The sequence below is a fragment of the Xenia sp. Carnegie-2017 genome, unplaced genomic scaffold, assembly GCF_021976095.1.
Source record: "Xenia sp. Carnegie-2017 unplaced genomic scaffold, XeniaSp_v1 HiC_scaffold_2, whole genome shotgun sequence".
NCBI lineage: Eukaryota > Metazoa > Cnidaria > Anthozoa > Malacalcyonacea > Xeniidae > Xenia > Xenia sp. Carnegie-2017.
The window spans coordinates 1,634,543-1,657,429 of record NW_025813482.1 but is presented as its reverse complement, the minus strand read 5'-3'; the positions used below and the strand labels follow the sequence as shown (position 1 = coordinate 1,657,429).

At 34.7% G+C, this 22,887-nt stretch overlaps 3 protein-coding genes across 4 annotated transcripts; 1 reads left to right on the top strand and 2 right to left on the bottom strand.

The window, feature by feature from the left end:
- Positions 1-2,387: 2,387 nt before the first annotated feature.
- LOC124440357 (molybdopterin synthase catalytic subunit-like) lies at positions 2,388-6,053 on the bottom strand. Its single transcript, XM_046990734.1, has 4 exons — positions 5,804-6,053; positions 5,275-5,425; positions 3,377-3,500; positions 2,388-2,499 (listed from the first exon to the last, which is right to left on the bottom strand). Exons 1-4 carry the CDS (start codon positions 5,913-5,915, stop codon positions 2,440-2,442), a joined length of 447 nt encoding a protein of 148 aa, XP_046846690.1. The 5' UTR covers positions 5,916-6,053; the 3' UTR covers positions 2,388-2,439.
- A 1,586-nt stretch (positions 6,054-7,639) lies between these two features.
- LOC124440355 (dnaJ homolog subfamily C member 1-like) lies at positions 7,640-17,892 on the bottom strand. The gene is made up of 11 exons (XM_046990733.1): positions 17,640-17,892; positions 15,045-15,146; positions 14,730-14,776; positions 13,269-13,440; positions 12,937-13,039; positions 12,189-12,362; positions 11,855-12,027; positions 11,408-11,527; positions 10,184-10,244; positions 9,431-9,747; positions 7,640-7,881 (listed from the first exon to the last, which is right to left on the bottom strand). Exons 1-11 carry the CDS (start codon positions 17,793-17,795, stop codon positions 7,798-7,800), a joined length of 1,509 nt encoding a protein of 502 aa, XP_046846689.1. The 5' UTR covers positions 17,796-17,892; the 3' UTR covers positions 7,640-7,797.
- Positions 17,893-19,069: 1,177 nt separating this feature from the next.
- LOC124440630 (pancreas transcription factor 1 subunit alpha-like) lies at positions 19,070-21,913 on the top strand. Of its 2 annotated transcripts, none has more exons than XM_046991034.1 (4): positions 19,070-19,300; positions 20,041-20,080; positions 20,185-20,737; positions 21,110-21,913. In XM_046991034.1, the coding sequence occupies exons 3-4, from the start codon at positions 20,353-20,355 to the stop codon at positions 21,274-21,276; spliced, it is 552 nt and encodes a 183-aa protein (XP_046846990.1). In that variant the 5' UTR covers positions 19,070-19,300; positions 20,041-20,080; positions 20,185-20,352; the 3' UTR covers positions 21,277-21,913. The 2 variants fall into 2 exon arrangements, with proteins under 2 accessions (XP_046846990.1, XP_046846989.1); XM_046991033.1 differs by lacking the exon at positions 19,070-19,300 and adding an exon at positions 19,313-19,736.
- The last annotated feature ends 974 nt before the right edge of the window (positions 21,914-22,887 follow it).

Sequence of the window (22,887 nt, the reverse complement as noted above, 5' to 3'; positions counted from 1 at the left end):
AAAATTTTTTCTTGTCTTTTTTAGCTATAAAAATTAACCCCTAAACTTTACCCCTTCATTGAAACAGTCGGATTTTACAGTTAAACTAGTTTTTTTATGACCTGTTCAATATTTCGTTGCCATTATTGCCACATAACCTAAAGTTTTTCGTCCCTTATATACCCATTACTGTTTTTATACTTAGGAAAATAGTATCTTAACTCTAAAGAACGCAAATGTTATTGTCTAGATATAAATTTTGCCTTGGTTAGATGAAACGTAGCGACAAACGTTTCTTGCTACCTGTTTAGCACAAATCTGGGTCAACTTCAGCAATTATCTAGAAATAGAAAATTGCCTTAAATTTGTACAGAAAAATGAACTTTTTACCTTTTCTCTTGGATTCTTTACAGAAGCAGTCCAATAGAAAAGTTAAAATTCTAAGCACATCATCTTTTTTAATGCCAAAATGCTACGAGCAGAATTACAAGCTCTTGTTGATATGGTTAGCTTCCACTTCCATATTTTTCGTTGGATTTTTTAATTCAAATATGTCATATTATATTACTTGTTTTAACGAAAAAAATCAAGAGACCTTTTGGTGCGTTAAGTGCTACTTAAGTGGTTTTTACAACGATTTACAAATGTGAGACAGTGAACCATTTTTTAACGCTAAAATCTTTAATCTTCGTTCCATTACAAAGAACCGTTTGCAAACAGACCAATAAAGAGATTGGGTCCATAACTTCATGAATAATAACACGTTTAAGATACCCTGTGTTTAAAACGACAGTAATTGGACGTGAGGTATATTTTCCACGGCAAGGAGAACCAGGTACCAAGCCAGAGCGGGCAGAGCTAGTTAAGGAGACACTACAAGGGCAAGAGGAAGAGCTTGCAAAACACTAGAACCAGACGACGATTCCACTACGAGACCAAGACCAGTGCGAACAAGTTCACGATCACCAGCGTAGACCAAATCACCAACAACATCACCCCCATTAGAGACTAGACAAACGGAGAAACCAACAGCGATAGCTTTATGCCATACGTAGGAAAAACAGTCACCAGAATTTTATCTGCAGTTCGCAATTTTATGCCAAAATTTACCTTCAAGAATTGCACGAAGCTAAAGCGCGGGTTCTAATAATTTGGAAGCAAGCGTAAAACACTCAGCATGTACTCAAAAAATATTTAGAAACGTTTCGTGCCAAACATATTGTTAAGTTAGGGCCACATTGCATCACCTTTTATCAAACAACATTTCTGATCATATGAAGAAACAGTAATTCTGATCGGCCACTTGCAGTGCAGGTAATTTGTAAAATGTAGCTAATTATCTTATGCAAATTTAAAATCAGGATGAGCGGTTAAACCACTGGTAAGAATAAATGCTTAAAGAGAACTATGGTTACGTTCGCCAACAATTTCTGTAAATACATACAATTTCACACGATTCTATTTTTATACAGTAACAAACATACTAAATAAAAAATTACAATGCATTTAGTGCAATATGTATAAACTTTCTAAAATTACAAGTAAACATGATATTCTATAAAATAAAAATAATAAAACGCGTGCGCTGATTGGTCTTTAGCTGAGTTTGTATTAGCCTAAGCCAACGATCTGAGCTAAACCAATAAAATCAATCATTCAATGAGAATTTGAAAATCAATCAAGAATTTATTTTAAAAGAAAATATGAAACAATTGTTTTAAATTTATCTGCTTCGCATAATTGTCATTTTATGAAAGAAACAAAAGATGTCTTTTCGTCTTTGCACTGACTTATGCAAACCTCGGAGACGTTTGTGAGAATTCTTGAGAAGGTGCAACCTTCGGTCGATCTCGGCCTAGACTGATCTGCTTTCCAGATCTCCCAATGGTCTCCTTGGTTTGCACTAGCATGTGTAAACACAGTAAATATCTTTTATATCTGAAATAATCAATAGCATGGCTAGCCCACATCTTTAGTCCTGATGTATGCGAATTTTCAATAATAACTGCAAAAACCATAAATTTCTAAAGAAATTAATGATGATCCAAAACGTACATAGCAGGAGAAAAACTTGCGGGTTAGTCACTCTATACCAGGGATGAATCCACGATGATTTTGTAAAGGGGGTAAGGAGCTCATGTTTGAATTATATTTCTGTGGCCAATTGTAGCCGTGCATGTCAGACTTTTTCTGTTAAATTCTGTCACCTTCTTTTTATGATTGGGAGATTTTTGCAAGTGTGCTCCATTAAACACTAATGACAATTGCTTTTGCTTAATTGTTTGGTTGTCACGATATGTACGGAATTAGCTTCACTATTACAGATCCTCTAGTCAACGCTTATATACAACCTCTCCCCTCCCCCGAAGGCTAAATCCTTCCGAGAGCTAGCGCTAGTAGCAGACAAATTTTAGAAGATTTATACTCCTTTTAATAATTCTTCATCGCACTCTTACAAAATTATCTCTTACAGAATTCACTGTTTTCTTTCCACATACTTTCTCCGTCATCATAAACCTCCTATCAATGGATAAAAAAAACAAATGAATTATATGAATACACATATAGCAATTCGCGATTCGAGTAATATGGTTAGTGCACAACTCCAACTCGCTTAAATCAAATTACCCGCTAGCTCAACGTAAATTTTATGTCCCTTGGTCAACGCTGATTGGATAAGTCAAACTGTAATATGGAAAATGTATAAAGGTATATCGCAAATTTATTGATTGAAATTTCGGTCTATGTAATTGAACAAACAGCATAAACCCAATTACACATGCAGCATAGCTTAAAAGCTTCACATTGTCAAATTTGCTTCGATACAAGTCAGAACGTTTATGATGTAGCTTGTATGCAGTTCGTAAATCATAATGTAAAGCACAAATATATCAAGGTATCATCATCATATAGTTTAGTTATCCGTATAATGCACGTAAGCTAACAATTGCAAATGAACTACAAAATGCTCTTTTATTTCTCACAAGAGTTTACGCCAACTGAGTTCAAAAGAGTTCAACAGCAAAATCAATTTGTTTGATTTTAGAGAGACCCAACCTTGTGAAAAGGCACAAAAAATAGTCTATAGACTCATTTTATCGCTCTTCTCCTTTAGTGAATGATTAAAAATTGGTCTGACGTGAAAGAAAACGCAAGTGACCTCAAATTGCGCAATTTCACAACTTTATATGAATATGCAAGCTTCATAATTTGCGCGAACAGAAAGCGTGGGCTCCAATACTTTTTACGCATGCATTAAACGTTCAAACAGACAACGCGAAACAAAAAATCATTACGGCTGCAACGCACTATCTTTTAACGAATATATTCTCTCATCGCATGAGAAATGAGGAATAAATACGTGTTCGTCATCAGGACAAAATAAGTTATAAATAACCTTCTTCCATATAGGAACATTTGCCTTTAACTGGTCGATACAATATTGCACTGCTTCCAAGGAATCTTTACGATGTACAGAAGAAATTGCTATCACAACACTTGCTTCGGATATTGGTACAAGCCTGAACATAATTAAAATGGTGATTAGTAAAATGTTCAAAAAAACTTATTTTTTTTTAAACTTTTCTACGTGAAAAGCGTGATTCATTGAAGCAAGGAAGAAATAAGATAAAACGGATCTCGTTCATACGATTACCAACGGGCCAAAAGAACATGGCCGTTTTAACGGGATAGTCGTATAATGAAGTGACATCAAAGCGTGACGTCATTGAAGTATGTTGAAATATACATAGCATGGAAACTTGTGCACATTGGCAACATTTAATCTTTTAACAGAAATGAAAAAAAAAGGGAAAAAACGTAGATGTGCAAGAAAAAAACATAAATTCAAAAAATAGGCAAAGTTGAAAAAACTTGTATTCATTCTTTGGCTTTGCACAGTCATTTGTACGCGTATAAAAATTCACAATGGAAACATAACCAGAACGTAGTATTATGCAATTTGGATGTCGTTTGGTACAGCAGGTATTTCAAATTATGTCTGTTAGACAACACAATTTACTATTTCGACTGGCCATATAAACGGGGATTTATTTAGGTCAGGACTTCAAAATGTGCCATTGACTGTATTTACGAGATGACCGTAATAACCGGTTGATAAAGTGAATGCTTCAAACTCGGGAGTATCGTTAAATGTTTGTAGATGTAAATCGCCCAGATAGAGTCCTGAGAAGGACTGTTGGTGTTGATGCTGACTGAAGTTTCGACAAACTTAGCGGTAGTCATCTTCAGAGTTAAGTGAAGAGTAAACATTAGATTTACTGTATTTGTTGTCTGATTCATACGTCATCGTATTGTGCGTACAGGAAATTTTTGGGTGAGTGGATGTCAATTGTGTATTTTCATCGTGGGTTAGTCTAAAATGTGTTCGAGGTTGTGAATAAGTCGTTGGTAAGGTGCCGGTAATTGTTGTGATCTGTTCAGTAGGTTTTGTTTTAAGTTGGTATACCAACATTCTAACGTTAGCCGTTGTCGGCAGTTAGTTCTGTAAGAGTGCCGAGTCCCAGTCAATGTTGTGTTTTGTCAGTCAGTGATGTTCGGCAATGTGATTGGTTTTGTCTAGTTTCTTTGTAGCTCGTTTGTGATCATTCTTATGTTTAAGTTCCTGCCAGTTTCCCCGATATAGAATGCGTGGCAGTCGGAACAGTTTATCTTGTACACTGCACCCTGTCGTAACGTTGTAATTGGTTTGTTTGTCTGCGACACGTATGTTGTATGGTCGTAAGATACGTGAGATTGTCTCAGACATACCTTGTAATATGAAGTAATAACAAGGTACATTTTATCATAAAATACGTCAGTGTTTTGACCATATTATCGAGGTGACGATAACGGCTGATGTGGGTTTTACTGTAGCTACTATCTTTCATTTATGTCCTTAAATAATGATTAATAAAACTATTTCTGTTTCATCAAATAATTAACCACGAACTATTTTATTATTCGTGGCTAGTGGAGAACATTCTGTTAAAGCTTTTGAACAATCTAATGTTTTGGAAATTCCTGGAAACATAATTGGTTCAAGAGCGGATCCAGGATTTTCTTCAAAAAAGGGTGCCTAATTTGGACATGCTATAATACCAAAACATTTTCATTAGCAAACTATTGCAATATACGGGGTCTAGAAGAGGTGCGCACCCTCTTATGGATTCTCCCATGTGGCCATGTCTATTACAAGCCTTACATTGGCAAAGTCATCAGTCGCTAAAAACGTCATATGAATCATACTACTGCAATAAATAACATTGGATGGACAAAGCACATAGGAAAACTCACCCAATTCTATGAAATATAGCAATTCGAACAACACACCATTTTTGTCGAATATCTTGGCAAATTTTTCGAAGCTCTTTCTCTGCCATATTTTTGTAAGCCTCGTATTCTAGTCTCACTACTTTCTTCCCGTTAAATGAATCACGTGTTGTTCCTAGATGATTAGAAAATTGAAACTCTCTTTAAAGGAAAGGTGTAACTTTAAATTTCTGCTTAAGGGATGTGGAGACAATGAGACAACTTCTTGTTTTAATTGCATCAAAGAATTTATGTAGTTCTATGTAAAAAATTACGATATTATAGAAAATGAGCTTTCTTTTTTACAACAGCCTGATAACACACAAAATCGATATTTCCCTCATAGCCAAAGTTAGAGATGAAGTTCAGAAGTGTGAAGAGACCAAAACACTACGAGTTCTGCTAAGTAATGCACTAACTTACGTGTACACAAAGAATATTCTCAAAACTAGCTGAGCAGTTACATAGGCCTGGTTTGGATACATAGAATAAATAATAATATAAAATAATTTACCAACAAATATGGATGTTGCGCCTGTTGAAGAGGTGGACACCAAGGATGAGATTTTTTCAACATCAATACAGTGTTCTGCTATGTTTATAAAATTAGACTCTGTTGTCACCATTTTTGTTTTGCAAATCAACCTCCACTGAGAGGTGGGATAACAGCAATGTGATCTCCCCTTTTCAAGTTGATTGTATCATCAAGACTGATGTATTCCTCATTCACAGCAAGCACAAGACAAGATGAAATAGATTGCAGACTATGAAGAAAACAATTTAGGTGATAGACATTTCCTAAGGCCTTCTTGACATGTGCACTTTTGGTGAACATTGATTTGATGGTAACAAAAAATACATGAAATGCTATATCAACTAGTTCTAATTTGAACTGAATTAGACATAGTAACATTATATAACACCATAAACAAGTAGTTTTGAAATATTTTCATGCAGACACAACCTAAAAGAATTGCTTTACATAAGGATTGTACTTTGATCATATATGAGACTAGGATCCTGTAAAGAAAATTTATTGTCTTGGTCAATATTCTAAAGGATCTTAAATGATCTTACAAGACCTTAGTGCAATCTTATAGGATCCTTTACTCAATGATTTCAACAAGATTCTACGTAAATCATAAAAAAAAACATGAGTATCAGGTTCTTATACCTGGGCCAGGTATGGGTGACTTTTTCTAAAATATGATGTCCCTTTAAAGGAGTAGGCAGTGAAAGATGGCAGTTGGCTGTATCTGCAAGGTCTTTGGCTTTGGCAAACAATAACACCTGTACCTATTCGAACAAAAATGTCAAATTTAGGAGGAATAAATTGATTCTAAACCAGTCCTTATTCAAATTTTTTCGAGGGAGAAAAGCAAGCTATAAAGTGATTTATAGGTTTTTATTGTAAATATCAAGTTCTATGATAGAGAACACATAGGTTAAAATTGCATTCTTGAAGAATGCATGCTCTGAATACGTTTGTAATGCCGATGTGACATCCTTTCCCATCAAGTTCTACATAATTACGTTAATCTGATTTTTCAAATTTTGGTCGGTGATCATAAATTGATGCCACATAAAATGAACTCACAAATTCAATATTAAACTTCCTAGAACACAGCACACGTGATACCTCATATTTTTTTGTTCCAAATGTAAAGCAATGGTGATAATTATGAAAACACTTACAATCAGTGGTGTAGAAGTGGGGGGGGGGCGCTTGGGAGAGGAGCCCCCCTTCTACTTTTGACATTGGTAATTTTAAAAGGGCACTATTAACAAAAACGTCAAGAGAGCCCCCTCCCTCTGATAAATTTAGTTCTACAGCACTGCTTACAATCACTACTACAAGCAAAAAAATACAGATAACATGTACATACCTGTACTTTGCAACTGTTGGAAATTTCATCCATGCAAACTCAAATTTTCTCAGATGTAGATATTACCCAGTCGGTAGTTCTGCTGTTAAAATGGGTAAGAGTGGTTTTACGTACAATGATAAACAGAGAACATCGATATTCATTTATTTTGACGAGTTTCAATCACTCAAAATGACACTTATAACCTGGAGATTGATTTAATTTCGGGTGCTACCCACAATAGCATTGATATGTTCTTTTGCATTTGACCACCAACATTGCAGCCGTGACCTAATATGCAAACTACCTATCGAAGAAACTATAAATGGTGCTTTGAAATACATTTCAGGATGCTCTTTCATTCTGTATTGATGAATTTTCGTGCTTAAAAAAGGTTATTGTTATCAATGCAGTACACGTCCAGACGTGAGACGTCCACTGGAAAATAACAAAAACGTTGGCTGAACTTTTTCCCCATTCGGTAATTACGCGCCTCTATAGTACGGTATATTTCCAAAAACAAAACCAATTACACAGTCATATTTTTTACTAAATAAACTTTGGCATTAACTGCATTACAAATTACCTCGTCTGAATAAAAAAATACATATTTCTCTACGTCAATAATTTAGAATACACGTAATTATGTTTCGTTATTTTGTTTTGCCTCTTTCTTCCTTTTCTTTAGCATTTCCACCAGGAATTTATATCTGGCAATACATTCTTCCTACAAACAATAATAAAAAAATCATTCACGCACACATAGACAAAGACTAAAGAAAGAAGAAAGAGAGCGAAAGTGCTGGAGGTAGTCATACACAGAGGTTGCGAATGTTTTATATAAACTTCATGAATAAAATACGATAGCTCATAGCTAGGTAATCTTTATTATACAAAGAAAGAATATTTCCGTGAGTGGGTAATGTCATTCTTGAATCAGGGATTTTGCTCATATTTTGGAAATCTCAAAATAATATTTCACCACCCTGTGCAAGGAAAAAAGACTGACACCACGTTCACACGATACCGGTAGAGATTGAAAACGATGCAAAACTCTTAAAGTTTGGGGTAATGTTCATACGACACTGGTATTAAAAAGTATAAAACCGTAACGCTTACAGTAATAGTTTGAAAACGGTACGCCTATCTGTAGCAGTTTGAAAACGGTACCAAACTATACCGTTTCCGTAATGTGTGAACACCTAATAACCGTAACAGTTCCATTACGGTTCGGCGAAACTTTTTCTCAGCTAAAAATGACGCAATGAAATACTCGAACACAATCGTGACGGTGATAAACATGGTAAGAAAAAATACCTCAACTTCAGGATCCGGTTGCACAAAGCCTGGATGGCGTTATTCATTGGATAGCGAAAATTTTCAAACTTGTGAAAAAAGTGTTTGTATTTTTCTTACGACAGAGAAATTTCGTAATCTTCGAAACAAAGTTTTATTTCAGTGATTGTTCAGTTTGAATCTTATACTTTTTGCTTTTTAAAAGGTTTTATTAAAGTTTAAAAAAACTTGCTATCCAATGGATAACGCTATCCAGGCTTCGTGCAACCGCCCCCAGATAAATATAACTCAAATAAACAGAAAGCCAGCATTAATCCGGAGTAGTGTGAACACAACACCAAAACGGAGCAAATCTCTGACGGTACAGTTTGAAACGGTAAGAAATTATACCGGTACAGTATCGTACCGGCATCCGGTGAATGTAGTCTTAGTCATACGTATATTCAGCTGTTTTAGCATGATCAATAAATATTATAAAATAAACAAAATGAAACGAGAATGTGCTACGAGCATGTGCTACCCTCGACCTTCGGTCTCGGGCTTGCACTGATCTGCTCTCGAGTTCTCCCAAAGGTCTACTCAGTTTGCATTAGCCTGTGCAAACACAGTAAACATCTTGCATTCGTTAAATATACGAAAAAATCATGCAGATAAACGAAAGGTCGCTAATAATGCCAACCTGAGAAATATACTGCTACAATTAATAGAATATGTAAGGTTATTACAAATTTGAGAAAAATGTCGACAATTTGTCTGTGTGACTTTGTATGGTCGAACATCTGCGAAAACGCCAAGTTCATCACTTTCCACAAAAAAACACTTATCTTGAATTTTTCAATTCAAAAGAAACATTCTAAAGCAGACTTAACTAAATATTTAGTGTGAATCAAAATTAAACCGCATTGCTTTGCTAAAAGTACAAGGAGAATTTTCTCCCTGAAATGAAGTTAAATAACTCTATTGAGAAAAATCAAATATACCTTGCTTTTTCCAGGAACATTTTTTGCAATTTGAGTCCATCTATCAGATGCATCCTTAGGCACCGTGGCTAAAGCCTTCTCAAATTGTTTTTGCTGATTTTGAGTCCACAAAGAATCATTTGATTTTGTCGTACTAACTGTATTATATCCCTTGTCGGTAGTTTCCCATGTTTCGTTGTCTTTGACATTATTAAAATTTGTCTTCAACTGATGATCTATAGATGTTGTTAAATCTTGGTCAACGCAAACAGCTTGAGTAACAATATTGTCATTAAGACTTGACGCTTTCTTGTTTGGAAGAAGTCTTGTCAAATCAGCTAAAAAGTTGGGATTACGTAAGCATCAAATTACAAAAACCAGTTAATAGTGCCGATTTTCATCGACAGAGTCTATTTAGAGAACTGGAAAGAAGCAACAGCTACAGTATTTCTTGGTGTTTTTCCTCTTTAGGACTATATCTTTGCGATATATTGATCATTATAAATAACATATGACAATTCTTGGACTTGAGCTATTCACGATTTGGTTTGTCTTCAGAATTCTTTAGAAAATGAAAACAAACCGAACAATAACTGCTGACTTTGAATGTAGCAGAAATAGCAATCCTCAATTCCTCATTCTAATTTCGAACACATACATACAACATACCATAAAAAATAATAGAAAACTACACTAAGTTTTTATAAAATTGATGTGAGGAAAGATTTCACTGGCATCTTCGCAAAATTTCGTACATGCTGTAGGGCTTCGTACCTGGATGCGGGATTGCCTGATCTTTGATCATGGTTTTACTTTGTTTCACGTGTGACGTAATCTGTAAAATATACGTAAAAGACGGATAATGAAATCACATCCCCAGATAGTATCACAACCAATGCTTACAACGAAAATCTAAAGGCGATAATATTATTAATATATTAATCATAAGATCATACGCAGTAGCTACGAAAAAGACATACTTAAAGAACGCAATACTTTTGTATAAATACATTTACGCATGCAGTAGGTTTAAATTGTAAATAGCCGCAAACTTCAGTTAAAATAAACCCCTGTATTTCTGTACTCATTGAATTTCGTATTGACCAATTTAGCAATGTATGTTTGTAAATGTCAATCGTCCAGGTTGGTATAGACCTGAGAAGGACTGTTTTTGTTGTTGTTGACTGACGTTTCGACAAAGATACTCCCGGGTTCAAACCATTTACTTTATTAGCAATGTATGATACATATTTGAGAAATTGAAATGAAATTTTGTTGAAAGCAGCAACACTTAACTTTTTTTACTTTTAACTATAAGAAATTTTTTGTATGATCTGGCAATTTATAAAGAAGTTCGATGTGTCGGCGAATAGGATTTAAAAATCATGCAAATTTCACTAGCATCTATTGTAGACTGTTGCGGTATAAAAAAAACAACCGATATCGATATATAGAAAAAAATATCGATATTTATAGATATTCGGATATTTTTTTCGTTATTTATAGTGTTGCTGGCGATGACTCATAGCTAGATCAAATTGAAACTTAGCTAACGATTGCCGCGCGCTGGTTAAGACTCATATGTCAAATTGTTGACACTTAGCTAACAATTGCCGCGCACGTGTGATTGGGTCAAGATTGTCTAATAGTAAACAAAACCATTAAAAAACCATAAAGCCATTAAAAAACCATTAAAAAACAAGAAAAAACTATCTATAATAACTAAATATATCGTAACACCGAATATTTCGTTATTTTTTCGATGTTTTTGGTATATCGCGATATTTTGATACATCGAAAATACCAATATCGATAAACCCATATTAAACCCCGATATTTATCGATATTTCGATATACCGCAACAGCCTAATTTATTGCAACCATATTTAAAGGACAATACCATGACCAGCGGTCATCTGAACCCAATGCATAACAATCAATTATTAAATATATACTGCAAACAGAAGTACGTACACACAAGGAATGCAAAGTACTTACATCTTTGACAGATCTACCCATATCTAGCGCAACTTTTTCCCATCTACCAGGTGTACCACCAGGATATTTTACCATCAAGCGGGATAACTTCGACAGATCTTCTTGGTTCCATTCACCATCCTACAATGAAACACGTAGGTTTTCAGCAAAAGACTGAATTCTAACTAAAGATTGACATCAGAGTTTTTCTCTGTGAAACTTGCGTAAAAAAAACCAAAATGTGATGTATCTGATATTTTTAACAGAAAATATTTTTGCTGAGAAATTTTTTCTTTAATTCATCCCCTATATGTTTTGATAAGTGCTTTCAACACTTGACTATACTAGAATATTGAGATCTCGGATATTGAGAACTAGAATATTGAGATCTCGGACACACTAACAGTCAAACTCACATATTTTTAATGCTCATAGTTTTAAGCAAAAAATATATATTCCTGCACGTACTTTACTCTGACTAAATATTCCTCCATTAGCGATGTCTGTCGAGTTGGAATGATTACCATCACCACGTGACAGCTGCGCGGTCACAGGCGCGCCTTCCCATTGAGCAACCTCCGCGGAACTAATTCCAGGATGTTGAACGCGTTGACGTCGTGGTTTGGGTTTCAGTGCATTCTCTTCAAAAAATACACTAAAACGGTGAATAATCACAACTAGCTACTTCTTCAACACTCACCACAGAAGAAAGAGAATCTTACTACCATTCAATTTTGCTAAAATGCTGACAGTAACTGTCAGCAAGCTTGAGTGGATACTTTATTTAAACTACTGCCCATACCAAGCTCTTTTTGTCTCTCAATTCTTTCTTTCTCATCCAGTTTGTGCTGTTCTATCTTCTGTTGTCTGGCTAATTCCCTTCTCAAGCGAGCTTGCTGTATGGATGAGACAATGAATCGATAAATAACGAATGGCAAGAGATCCCAAAATGTTGGTTTGCGAACTCCTTCCTCATCTAAACAATTGTACATAAAATAACTAAAGTTGTTTTTAAACTTTAGTGAACGTCAATCTGGGATTACGTAACAATGGATAAATGACAGTATGGGTGTAAAACTCAGTGTAGGTGAACGGCAAGTATGGGTGAACGGCAGTGTGGGTGAACGGCAAGTATGGGTGAACGGCAGTGTATGTGAACGGCAAGTATGGGTGAACGGCAGTGTGGGTGAACGGCAAGTATGGGTGAACGGCAGTGTAGGTGAACGGCAAGTATGGGTGAACGGCATTGTAGGTGAACGGCAAGTATGGGTGAACGGCAGTGTGGGTGAACGGTAAGTATGGGTGAACGGCAGTGTGGGTGAACGGCAAGTATGAGTGAATGGCAGTGTGGGTGAACGGCAAGTATGGGTGAACGGCAGTGTGGGTGAAGTCGCTATGGGTGAACAGCAGTGTAGGTGAAAGGATGATAGCGTGTGGGTGAAGGCCAGTGTGGTGACAATGACGGTAAACGGCGGTGTGGGTGAATGAATATGTTGGCAAAAGCTTCACAAAAAACAAGCCTTACAATGGGGTCATACGTGTAATCCTACCTAACATGTCTTCAACTTGAACATCATTTGTTACACCTCCTTGCTTTAGAAATTTCCTATTCCTTTTCTCCTTCTTCTTTTTGAACGATGTCAAAACTTCGTCCTACATATAGAAGGTCATGAATAATGTCATACTATCAATTAGCGATGGCGTTTAATGTAACTAATGAAAGTCATATACATCCACAAACCTTGTTAAAATATGGTTTACAAACAAATTTTAAGAAATGATTTTGTCACAGATTGCAGGGGTTGGGGGGGACGACCGTATATTCATTAAAGACACCGTTTGACAATACTGATAAATTTCAAATATGAATTAAACACCTTACCAGTTCAAACTTTCTTTCGAGATATACTGACCATGCAATAATAAAGTGACCAACAGTAAAAATGATGAAAATGAAAAGTAAAAACTCCAAGAAGCCCATCTTTCGGACACGCCGATAGTAAAACACAGGCTGTCTCCAATCCGGTAATCCATTCTTTAGTATAGCATCGTACCTAGAAATATACCAATGTCGTCATAACTTAATTCTCAAGCAAGCAATGTAGTACAGCTTCGAAACAAATGCGTTCGATCATAACTGTTTCTAAAGCTGCTTATTTAAATATTGATGGATAAGAAATGGAAAGCTGTTATTTTTTTCTCGAATATTCAAACTGTAAAGGTTCTGAAATGGAATTATTCTTCACAACTACTACCAACTGCAAAGGTTTATTAAATGGAACTGTTCATCCGAACTACCAACTATAAAGGTTTATGAATGGTGAAATGTAGAGCTGTTCTTCCCAACTACCAAACGTAAAGGTTTATGAATGGTGAAATGTAGAACTGTTCTTCCCAACTACCAAACGTAAAGGTTTATGAATGGTGAAATGTAGAACTGTTCTTCCCAACTACCAAACGTAAAGGTTTATGAATGGTGAAATGTAGAACTGTTCTTCCCAACTACCAAACGTAAAGGTTTATGAATGGTGAAATGTAGAACTGTTCTTCCCAACTACCAAACGTAAAGGTTTATGAATGGTGAAATGTAGAACCGTTCTTCCCAACTACCAAACGTAAAGGTTTATGAATGGTGAAATGTAGAACTGTTCTTCCCAACTACCAAACGTAAAGGTTTATGAATGGTGAAATGTAGAACTGTTCTTCCCAACTACCAAACGTAAAGGTTTATGAATGGTGAAATGTAGAACTGTTCTTTCCAACTACCAAACGTAAAGGTTTATGAATGGTGAAATGTAGAACTGTTCTTCCCAACTACCAAATGTACGTAAAGGTTTATGAATGGTGAAATGTAGAACTGTTCTTTCCAACTACCAAACGTAAAGGTTTATGAATGGTGAAATGTAGAACTGTTCTTCCCAACTGCCAAACGTAAAGGTTTATGAATGGTGAAATGTAGAACTGTTCTTCCCAACTACCAAATGTACGTAAAGGTTTATGAATGGTGAAATGTAGAACTGTTCTTCCCAACTACCAAACGTAAAGGTTTATGAATGGTGAAATGTAGAACTGTTCTTCCCAACTACCAAACGTAAAGGCTTATGAATGGTGAAATGTAGAACTGTTCTCCCAACTACCAAACGTAAAGGTTTATGAATGGTGAAATGTAGAACTGTTCTTCCCAACTACCAAATGTACGTAAAGGTTTATGACTTATTGTTTAAAGGCTAAAGGTTTATGGTTTATGAAGTGGAACTACCTTTACAGTTGTCAAATATGCTGTTCACAACTACCAACTGTAAAGGTTTATTAATTATAAAATGGAACTGTTCTTAACAACTACCTTTTCCTTTTCTCATCGTCCTTTAAAACCTCCGCAACAGAGACAAGCTACAAATCAAAATAACAAATATTACACAGAGAACCAATTCGATAAAAGTATCTTAGAAGAGCAATAGTTTACAAAGGATAAATCTTAAAGTGGACCATAGTTTTTGTCACGATGAATTTTATATCGCAATGTATAGTTAAAGATAACATGGCTCCATCAGATGAAGTCTTTGTGAATACGTAATTTTAGCGATTTAAGTTATTGTGCTATACAACATTTTAACGTTCGTTCGTTCCATGAAAAAAAAAAGGGAAAATCACAACAAACCCGACGAAATTTTTCTTCAGCATGTGGATCGTCGCTTCGATCTGGATGTAGTTTTAGCGATAATTGACGGTATGCACGACGTATCTCTGAAGATGTTGCATCCTAAAGAATGACTAAAAGTTAGAAAACTAACAGTAAAAGTAACGTATTTTACAAGAATGAGTGCAGTATATGCAAAGGTAGTTTAGACACACAAACAGGGCGATGAAAACATCATAAAAAATATTTCTGTCAGTTAAGTTGCAGTTCTTCATAAGTTACATTATAATTTACATCAGTGTTATCACCAGCATCATTAATAGCATCAGATTTAAAAACAATAACGTCAGTTTTATCACGAGCAACTTCAATTTTATGTAGTGTGGGTGAACAGCCGTGTAGGTGAAATATATAAAACCTGACAAGTATGTACAACCATAACAAATATGTACAACCTGAGCAAACTCTGAAGAATTCATATAAGACTTCAAATAAATTAACCCTGATTCCTATTAAAACAAGCTTCAGCTGCGTCAGAAAGTTTCCGTGTTTGAAAATTCATAAATTCTTCGTGTGAAAATGGTAGCACTTTATTTTTTGTGATTTGAGTTTTTTTCTTTATTGTAACGGCGAAGTCTTGGTTTAAAAGATGAACTCTGAAGAATTCATATAAGACTTCAAATAAATTAACCCTGATTCCTATTAAAACAAGCTTCAGCTGCGTCAGAAAGTTTCCGTGTTTGAAAATTCATAAATTCTTCGTGTGAAAATGGTAGCACTTTATTTTTTGTGATTTGAGTTTTTTTCTTTATTGTAACGGCGAAGTCTTGGTTTAAAAGATGAAGAATTTCATGCAGATGCAATATGACAGTGGTTAAATTTCTTATTACTAAACTTAATTACTGCTATCTTGCCGATGTTCCCAGGCAAAGCATACCATTTCTAAGTAATAATGGTACCTGCCCTGCCAGTGAAAAAACTCCCTCAAACGTCACTGATAACGGAGAAGTCGAGGGGACGAGTAGCGGATCCAGGGGGGTAGTCAAAATACATTGCTGAAAATATATTTCCATTTAAAAATATTTTGGAGCAAATCCCATTGGCAGTATTTTAGTCTTAAATGTTCTTTCTAAATTTTAACCAACAGCATTGAGGAAAAAGTCTTTTGAATGTAAAATGAGCTTCTATAATTTGACCAATCCTAGATTCCATTGGGAAGGATATACAAAGTGTCATCATATGTCCTTGTGTCATTACAAATATTGACTGATTTTTCAGATATTAAACAAAGACTGAAGCAAAGGTTTTTATAAAAAACTCAACAAATGTCAAGGGAAAATGTTTCAATGAATTGAAAAGATTGTGTTGCATTTTTACTTTGGTGAGAGCAAGTGTTTTGTCTCAGAGATACAGTATTGTATGTCTTTGGTGAGAGCAAGTGTTTTGTCTCAGAGATACAGTATTGTATGTCTTTGGTGAGAGCAAGTGTTTTGTCTCAGAGACACAATATTGTATGTCTTTGGTGAGAGCAAGTGTTTTGTCTCAGAGACACAGCATTGTATAAAATTGTCACTCTCAGACTAATTTATCAACTGCTCTTAAGGCCTTGTGTAGTTTACCCACATTTACTATCAATTTTATTAACCTAGAATGTATATTCCTTTGCAAACAATACAACTTTTAAATTTATCAACATGACATGTATAATATTTAGATATAATAAGAAACAGACTTGGTGCAAGACTTGATGCTATCTGATTCATAAATTACAATACTAATTTTTAATTTGTCATCAACAAAACCCTTATATTTTTGCTGTAATTTTGTCAGAATTCAACATTTAATTTGCTACACTAATCATAACCAGAATTTTTGTTTGGAGCCAAACATTGCCTCCCATGAAATACTATATCTCCTCTGGTTTTGATGGACAGCAGCAATTTTATATAATGATTTTGTAAATGCAATAATCCATGCTAAGCTTGTGAAAAAAACTTAAAAAATTGGGCATTTTTTAATTAACCTAAGGTAAGGTTTTGTTATGACCAACAATAGTTTGGGATAGAGTTCATTTGCTGATGTAAAGTGTGCCACAGCTGACATAACTTCCTAATCAACAGATCTAATTAGAATAAAAACATAGTCATAATTTAGTCAAGTGGATTCGAGTAAGATCATAAAGGAAGACGAGACTGGGGGCTACGGCCTCCACACCAATAATTTTGTAGGATTGTTTAATTTGTCTCCAAATCCTCGCTTATTTCCAATTTATTCCCCCAACCCCCAGCCACCCACACACACACAACAATAAAAAATATGCTCATTATTTCTCGTGAATGGATCTTGAAAAGTGACAATATTAGCGAAAAATTTCAATACTTGTAAAGATTTTTTATTGGCAAATACATTTATATGCATATTTAAAATTAAATATGTAATTATTTGAGCTTAGTGTTGAGTATCACATATTTTACCTTTGTGAATCATATAGACTGTAATAGACATAAACATTTTATTATTTGTAATAGTTTTCCCCTAAGTTCGGAAAGTAGTATGTTAAGTATCGTTATTTAAAAAGAACATCAAACTATGTAATTCACTAACTTAGCAACTGACCTTTCCAACTTCCAAAACATCGTAAAAATTCATTTTTATATCTTCAACCATATCAAACAATTGGAAGTCGATGTCATCCCAGGCTTTGATAATTCCGTTGTAAGAGGTCAGGATGAAAAGGAAAAATATAATGCAGTTCATTTTCATTAGAATCATTCACGATAGCCAAAATGAGATTAATAAACTAGGTAAGTTACACGTTACACGTTTCATACATTTTGTTTTATTACTTCATTAGTAATAAATTTCATTGTCTTTCTTTGATTGCGGACTCGAAGTGCTACAGCGGTTTTCTACATGCGATAATTTATATAATTAAAATGAAGATAATGAAAATAAATTTGGCATGACGATGGTCACTAGTCACAGAGTCATTTAGTCTTTGCCTCTTTGGAACTACGCATAAATACAGACCATAAAGTCTTCATGCAATGTGAGAAGAAAAACACGCTTGGGAGGCCAAAATCGGTTTAATTTTTGTGCGTCGTTGCCATCGTGACAAACGTCTGGCAACGACTCTATTGTTATAAATTGAATTTTGACGGGCAATGATTGATTCATGGTCTCAGTTACTGATTTTGGCTTATATAAAAATCCAATCATAACATCTAGATCAAAGACTTCAATGTAAAAACAAATCAGATAAGCTGATTTTGATTCAGTCCGCTTCCTAACCACACACCAATTTAATTAAAAGGTTGTCAAAAAGAATAATCCTCCACAAAAGATGACATTTGTCTTCTTTGCATAAGAAAGGGAAACTTATATTCTTCTGCCAACTAGGAAACTGTATAAATGTTTTAATTTATTGAATGAAAATGAATTCAACAAGTCGTGAATTAGAAAACTTCAAACTATAGATGCTGCCAAACAGTTTTTATCGGCATTCAAAAAATTCGTAAATTTTCGAAAATGATTGTTGTACGTTGTACGCAAGAGACATCTGAGAGCACGCAATTAAAGAACAAATGTTGAGGCAAAGTTTTAAATTAGATCGGCAATTTTTCATAGCATGTGTCACACTTACATACAAATGTATTTTCCAAGATTCTTAATTTTCTATATCAGATTTCCATTGGCATCTAGTTATAAATCATCAAATACAGTTTTTCCCATGACTCTTGTCACTGAACGTGTTTTGCCAACAATCTCGGGCTTCGAGTTGTTTATTCATCAAAAACGGCAAAAAATCGTTTACAAATTTTTTTCGACTCGTGAAAGGACTCAACAGAAACCCTTGCTATAAGTTATTTGCAATAAAATACTTTTCGGCATATAGTTGTTTTACATTAATTGATTTAAATTGAAACCATTTCAAGTTCCAACCCACTAAATATTTACCAAATTTTCCTCAATTTGCGGCTAATTGTCGCGAAGCCAATGAGCCACTTACAGAAACACTGTTTGCTGTAATTGTGTTTCAACGCATGACTCCAAATTATATTCATGAATGTTCTGAATATTGTTTCACCGTCCTGCTAGCCTCATGATATTTTGACGTCAAAAAATCGATCAGAAAACAACAAAAAAACCTGCGAGAGAATGGTATTTCTAGAAGCTCTAAATTACCAAAGAAGTTTTTACGGAACATTATCTGATGCTTCGAGTCGAGAAATCAGCAACGAAGCGTCAGCAACTAATTAAACATTGCAGGACGAAATGTTATGTGTTAAGTATAAACTATTTGATAGACGGGCTTGTTGCTCTCTAATTGAGTTATAACCAATTTGATTTTTCCATCAATTTTTGTGCAGGCTGTTCAGACAAATATAGGAGCAGTACAAATGTAACTTCGATGAGATCGACAATGAGTCGATGACGCTCCATTTCAGTCCTCGTCATTCGTCATAGTATTTTGCCCAAAATCAACATCTTGCATTATTATACTAAAGTGGAAGAAAACTAGAGATGATCACTGATGCGCCGTATTTTGATTTGTGAAAAGAAAATTTTGAATTTCTTGGTGATATATCAAAGCTCCTTTTTGATTTTATCGTGATATAAATACGAGATTTATTATGTAAACTGACACAATATCGATATTTCATGTCTGGTAATGATTACGCCGACTGTAGAAAATCTACATAAAGGTGACAGGTACAGGACGACATGGTTCATTCATTTATTTGTATGCTAATTAAAATTAATATTTAGATCTATTAACATTATGTAAAAGCTTGCATGTAATTTATGTGTATGTATCATTTCATCAACAAACACTCTTGTTTAGCAATACATAAATAAATGATTCGAATGTTTTGCATGTGTGAACGAACTTTCAGCACTTGAAATGAGTCGGTCAAAACACGGTGCAACAATTTAGAAGTAAATTTAAAACCAACAAGTCCATTAAAATATAGATTGAGAAAAGTATTTTAGTCTTAGATTTCCTTTCAAATAGGCAGAACGTGGCAAGTGTGATATTCACATAACTGAATCAGGTTAGTAGAGCATAAAAAGTTTTTCAATTATTGCATTAAGCGTTTTCGCCATGGACTCAATAAACAATGAAAAATGAATTTTTTGTTTAATTGTTGCTGAGCAGTCTCGTTTCTGTGCGCGTGCATTATGAATGCTGATTGGCGGACAGACTGATCCTGTCGGCAATAAAAAGAGCAATGAGCGGGTAGAGGACAAGTTGAACTGCAAACTCATATTCAGCAAGAATAGGATATTTAATAGATAGTGGAAAGAAAAGATCAGAAAAGTTGTGATGAAAATGAATTGTGCAAAAGAACTGTTCGCTCAAACTAATCTGAACGAACGGTTTATGGACGATTTCACAACGTACAATGGACGAAGGAAACGAAAAAATAATGGTAATATCCATGAGACGATCATTCAAAGACACGCCGCCAATATGAGAGAGCGAAAACGAATGCAAAGCATTAACGAAGCTTTCGAAGGTCTTCGACATCATATACCTACATTACCCTACGAAAAAAGACTTTCCAAAGTAGATACATTACGTTTAGCTATCGGTTACATTGGATTTCTTACTGATATTATCAATTCTGATGTTCCACAAAACGAACGTTTTCGCAATCATCGCAGATTTGAGCCAAAGAAAACAGTTATGATTCGACATAGAAGCGCAGGTAAGATCTTGCATTGTACGCATTTTATCAACAACATCTCTTTTGTAAATCTATCTGTTGATCAGACAGGACGTATAAATTTACAACAAAAGCATGAAACATGCAAAAAGAAACAATAGGGTTATTTAGAAATAAAAGCGTTTTTCTTTCCATAAAAACATTTCATCTTGATGTGGAGAAAATTTGAAGTATTTTAGTATTATTCATACTCCAAGCTTCGACGTTATATTGTTTTGTCGAAAGAATATTTTGGCGCTATTGTTCAAATTTATTTTCACATTAGCCGAACCATAGATCGGTGTGTAAAAGTTGTCTACGTTATTGTTTATGAATTAATCTTTTAATCAGTTTTTAATTTTATTTTTCATTCAGTTATCAACAATGAGGTTGGCTTGCCACCTTTACGAGGGCATTCTCTATCGTGGACTGACAAGTCAAAATCGAAACAAAACACCACAATGACAGGAAAATTGTGGACTCCAGAGGATCCACGCCAAAACAGTACTTGTCCAACGCTGTTTCAATCGGATTGTCACTAGCAATGATTTAATTGGATTGTCACCACCTTTGAATCCAGTAACTAATTGACTAAAAACAGACAGAGGCTCAAACAGCAAAATTAGCGAATATGTTCAAATAAAAAAAACGCAGGATATCTTTTTCGCACATAGCTAGCTACATAGAAAAAATGAAATCAATAAAGTATGATTTGATGAACCATTGTGCGAAATCGATGCTTCAACTTTGCTATTCTCTCACTTTAAAGAGCATATTGAATCAACACACTTGGTTAACAGGTTCATCGAAACATTAGAACTTTAAAGATAAAGGGGTTTTACATAAATCTGTCATCACCTGCACGATTTTCCAGGCGTTACTTCGAAAGTTTCAAGTGCCGATTTTTTTTACCGAGTGTCACACTCCAAAGAAAGTAAATCTTTTAAAAACAAAGAATAAATTTTTCATCGATTATCTTATTGAGCATTGCTTAATTTGTAAATCTGATGAAATCTTAGAATCTCTTTTGAAAACTTTAGACAATAGAAAAAAGTCAAAATAATGCAATCATTGTCTGCTGCTTTCCTTATTGAAATTAACTGAGTTGTTATAATTTGTAAATGTCTTTGGAATCTGTATTGCAAACTTTTGCTTGAAATTATAAATTTCTTAGCGTAATGATAGACGTGCAGACTTGAATGTCATTTCGTCGTTTTTACTTCCAAAACAACGCTTCCAATGATTGATCAAAGAAAACATGAATCTCATTATTTGTGAAGGAAGTAGGAAATCCTGATAACGAACAAGTAATAGGATACTGCCAAATTCAAGACAGTCAACAGGGACATTTTACTACTATTTATTCCTCATAGGAAAAGTTGGGTTTTTGGGGAGGAGGATTCTTATATGATAATTAGGGACAAATCAAACATTTCCTTAACACAGTTTTGATCTCAAAAGTTATAAATGAACGTTTTTGAATAATTTTCTTTCAAAGTAAAAAACATGTGCATCATCGTGAAGCCAAATGCCCTTGAATGCGTCCCTCATTGTCCAAGCAATTTTCATAATTACTTGTCCTGAGCCCTCTTTGAAAATCAATTTTAATAGAGATTGCCTGGTATAAGTATCTGTGTATTAGTTGATAATTCTCCAACAAAAACCATTCTTCCCGTGGTATATTTTTCAATCATCATCTCTTGGTGAAACTTGTGTTCTCTCTTGCGTTGCTTAGGTGGACAGTACATGCGACAACGTGGCATCAAAGGAGAAGTTTTCATTGAGCTCGTCTAACCACGTTGCTAGAAGCATTAACTTTTCTTTGTTTGATCAATTCAAATGGACAGAGCAGATGTTCTGGGCGCATGAAATTTTAAATGATAATGAGTTTAAGCATGTGACAATCATGAGTATTTTTGCCTACTTTACAATTTTCAGTAAAGTGAAATGCCCTTTCTTCGATCAGAAACCATTGGAATTTGAGGTACTCCCATGACTGAAGTTCAAATTCCGGCTATCTCCACCTTTGCGATAATGTAAAACTCCTAATACTGTGAGACAAAATAATGAAAAGTCAATTAAGATTTATTTTCGTTGCATTGTCTCCTGGCAATGTCAACAGTGCTCATGTTTCTTTTGAAATGGCCATCAAT

What these genes read in the sequence shown, in the direction of transcription:
- LOC124440357 (XM_046990734.1), bottom strand. Translation starts at nt 5,915, where the DNA reads ATGGTGACAACAGAGTCTAATTTTATAAACATAGCAGAACACTGTATT. An exon ending in CGCAACATCCATATTTGTTG is followed by an intron (nt 5,426 to 5,803) that starts GTAAATTATTTT and finishes CTAATCATCTAG; the next exon opens with GAACAACACGTGATTCATTT. An exon ending in ATGTTCCTATATGGAAGAAG is followed by an intron (nt 2,500 to 3,376) that starts GTTATTTATAAC and finishes ATCCATTGATAG; the next exon opens with GAGGTTTATGATGACGGAGA.
- LOC124440355 (XM_046990733.1), bottom strand. Translation starts at nt 17,795, where the DNA reads ATGATTCTAATGAAAATGAACTGCATTATATTTTTCCTTTTCATCCTG. An exon ending in TGGGTAGATCTGTCAAAGAT is followed by an intron (nt 10,245 to 11,407) that starts GTAAGTACTTTG and finishes TATATTTTACAG; the next exon opens with ATTACGTCACACGTGAAACA. An exon ending in TCAGGCAATCCCGCATCCAG is followed by an intron (nt 9,748 to 10,183) that starts GTACGAAGCCCT and finishes CCAACTTTTTAG; the next exon opens with CTGATTTGACAAGACTTCTT.
- LOC124440630 (XM_046991034.1), top strand. Translation starts at nt 20,353, where the DNA reads ATGAAAATGAATTGTGCAAAAGAACTGTTCGCTCAAACTAATCTGAAC. An exon ending in GATTCGACATAGAAGCGCAG is followed by an intron (nt 20,738 to 21,109) that starts GTAAGATCTTGC and finishes TTTTTCATTCAG; the next exon opens with TTATCAACAATGAGGTTGGC.